The sequence below is a fragment of the Galeopterus variegatus genome, unplaced genomic scaffold (assembly GCF_000696425.1).
Source record: "Galeopterus variegatus unplaced genomic scaffold, G_variegatus-3.0.2 Scaffold6246, whole genome shotgun sequence".
Classification (NCBI taxonomy): Eukaryota; Metazoa; Chordata; class Mammalia; order Dermoptera; family Cynocephalidae; genus Galeopterus; species Galeopterus variegatus.
This window is the reverse complement of record NW_007732357.1, coordinates 102,886-104,549: the sequence shown is the minus strand read 5'-3', so window position 1 is coordinate 104,549 and position 1,664 is coordinate 102,886. Positions and strand designations below refer to the sequence as shown.

The 1,664-nt window shown below is 34.3% G+C and overlaps 1 protein-coding gene across 2 annotated transcripts in view; it reads left to right on the top strand.

Moving 5' to 3' along the window:
* LOC103606049 (ubiquitin-conjugating enzyme E2 variant 3) overlaps positions 1-1,664 on the top strand; it is a 35,425-nt gene that overhangs the window by 26,752 nt on the left and 7,009 nt on the right. For both annotated transcript variants that reach the window (XM_008590646.1, XM_008590647.1), the window contains exon 4: positions 1,453-1,513. In XM_008590646.1, coding sequence (XP_008588868.1) covers positions 1,453-1,513 — 61 coding nt within the window. The remainder of the gene's footprint in view (positions 1-1,452; positions 1,514-1,664) is intronic.

Below are 1,664 nucleotides of genomic sequence, written 5' to 3'. Positions count from 1 at the left end.
GAGGGTTGCGATCCGTTGCCAGTCACGAAAAAAGACAAAAAGGAAAAAAATAAAAAATAAAATAAAAAAAAAAAGAATATGAGATATCTATCTGAGGGCAGCAGTACTCATAATTTTCAGATTTTTTTTTGCAGCCTTTGTGAGTCTTTTCTTATACCCATCTGGATACTTTTATTCATCTTTCCAAAGTCTGTAAATGTTGTGTGTCAGTTAACAGACATTTCCCCTCAATTGTTTTATATATTGTAAATATACTAATAATGTAACAAATTTTTAAAGAAACTAATCCATGTATAACCCTCCTATCGAAGTAAAATATTTTTAAAATTCCTTAATTTGTCCACTTGTACTTATATTTTTCATATATAACAACTTTTTGGTTTTGCTTTTATTTTTTTTTATGTACACAAAAACTTTTAAAACTTTTCCATGTTTTTCTACTTAACTGTTGCAACTATGTTTTCCTCTTTGTCACCAAATATAATTATGGATTATGTGTGAGATTAGTTCTATATTGTATTCTGTGTACCCAACACTATGGTAAAAAATATGTGCAAGAAGACACAAAAGAATAATACACGGTCCCTGCACACCGGATACTCAAAATCACTTTGAGGACGGGAGGCATCTGGATACACATGGTGTCCTTTTTGTTGCTGACTCATCACTATCTGGCCTGATTTTGAATGTAGTTTAGAATACTTGTATCTTAAACATAAGGTATTCTTATATAGCCAAATGTATGTTTGTTTTGCCTACCCAAAATATTCAAATTTTTACCAAAGAATGACTTCACAAACATGAGAAACAGATGAATATGAAGAAGGTTTCAAAACATTACTGGCAATTTCAATTTAATATTAAAGTGTGGTATAAATATCTAGTTTGTGTGCACAGCTTTGAATTTTTAAATTGTTTTTATCAATGGTGTGGTGAGAGGAAATGGATAATCTGAGAGATGCTCGTAGAAAACAGGACCCTCCCTCTCTAACAGCTGTGAAAATTCTAGCCCCAAATAGTAGGTGACTAAATTATTCCTCACCTGGTGAAAGACATTAGTCTTTGTGTGGTTCCCAGCAGAACAAATGACAAGTGCTTGCAGCTCTTGGGAGCCTATTATATGCAGCCTGCTGAGGAAAAGAAGCTTCTAAGTTAAAAAGTAAAATGGCCCCTGAAGTACTATTACTGATGAGAGAGATCAGGTTAGGAGGTTGCAAGTAGACTTTGGGGATCACATTTTTTGGGGGGATTGTAGTTCAAAGTCTTTCTCACCTCAGGCAACTGGTACAGTACATTCAGTGCCATCAGTGGAAAAATGTAACTGTTGCTACAAGGGGGAAAAACTTCTAAGTAAACATTAATACAGGTCCCTTTGACTGCAGAAGATTTATCACATCTTAATTCTATGAGAGTCATTGGCAAAATATAATTAATTCTTCATTTAATTTTTAGTGCCTACATGGGGTGGCCAAGAAGTAATGAGTCATAATTCTCAGGTACAGCTGTCCAACAGGTAACTCTGAGTGTAAATTTGCATTTATCCAACTTAAAATCACGCACTTCGTAGCTAGCATGAGAGCTATTTACACAGCATGTACTTACCAGGCTTATGCGAACAAAAGTAGCTAGTATGGACAAATCCAAAAGTGTAAGTGATCAGTGTT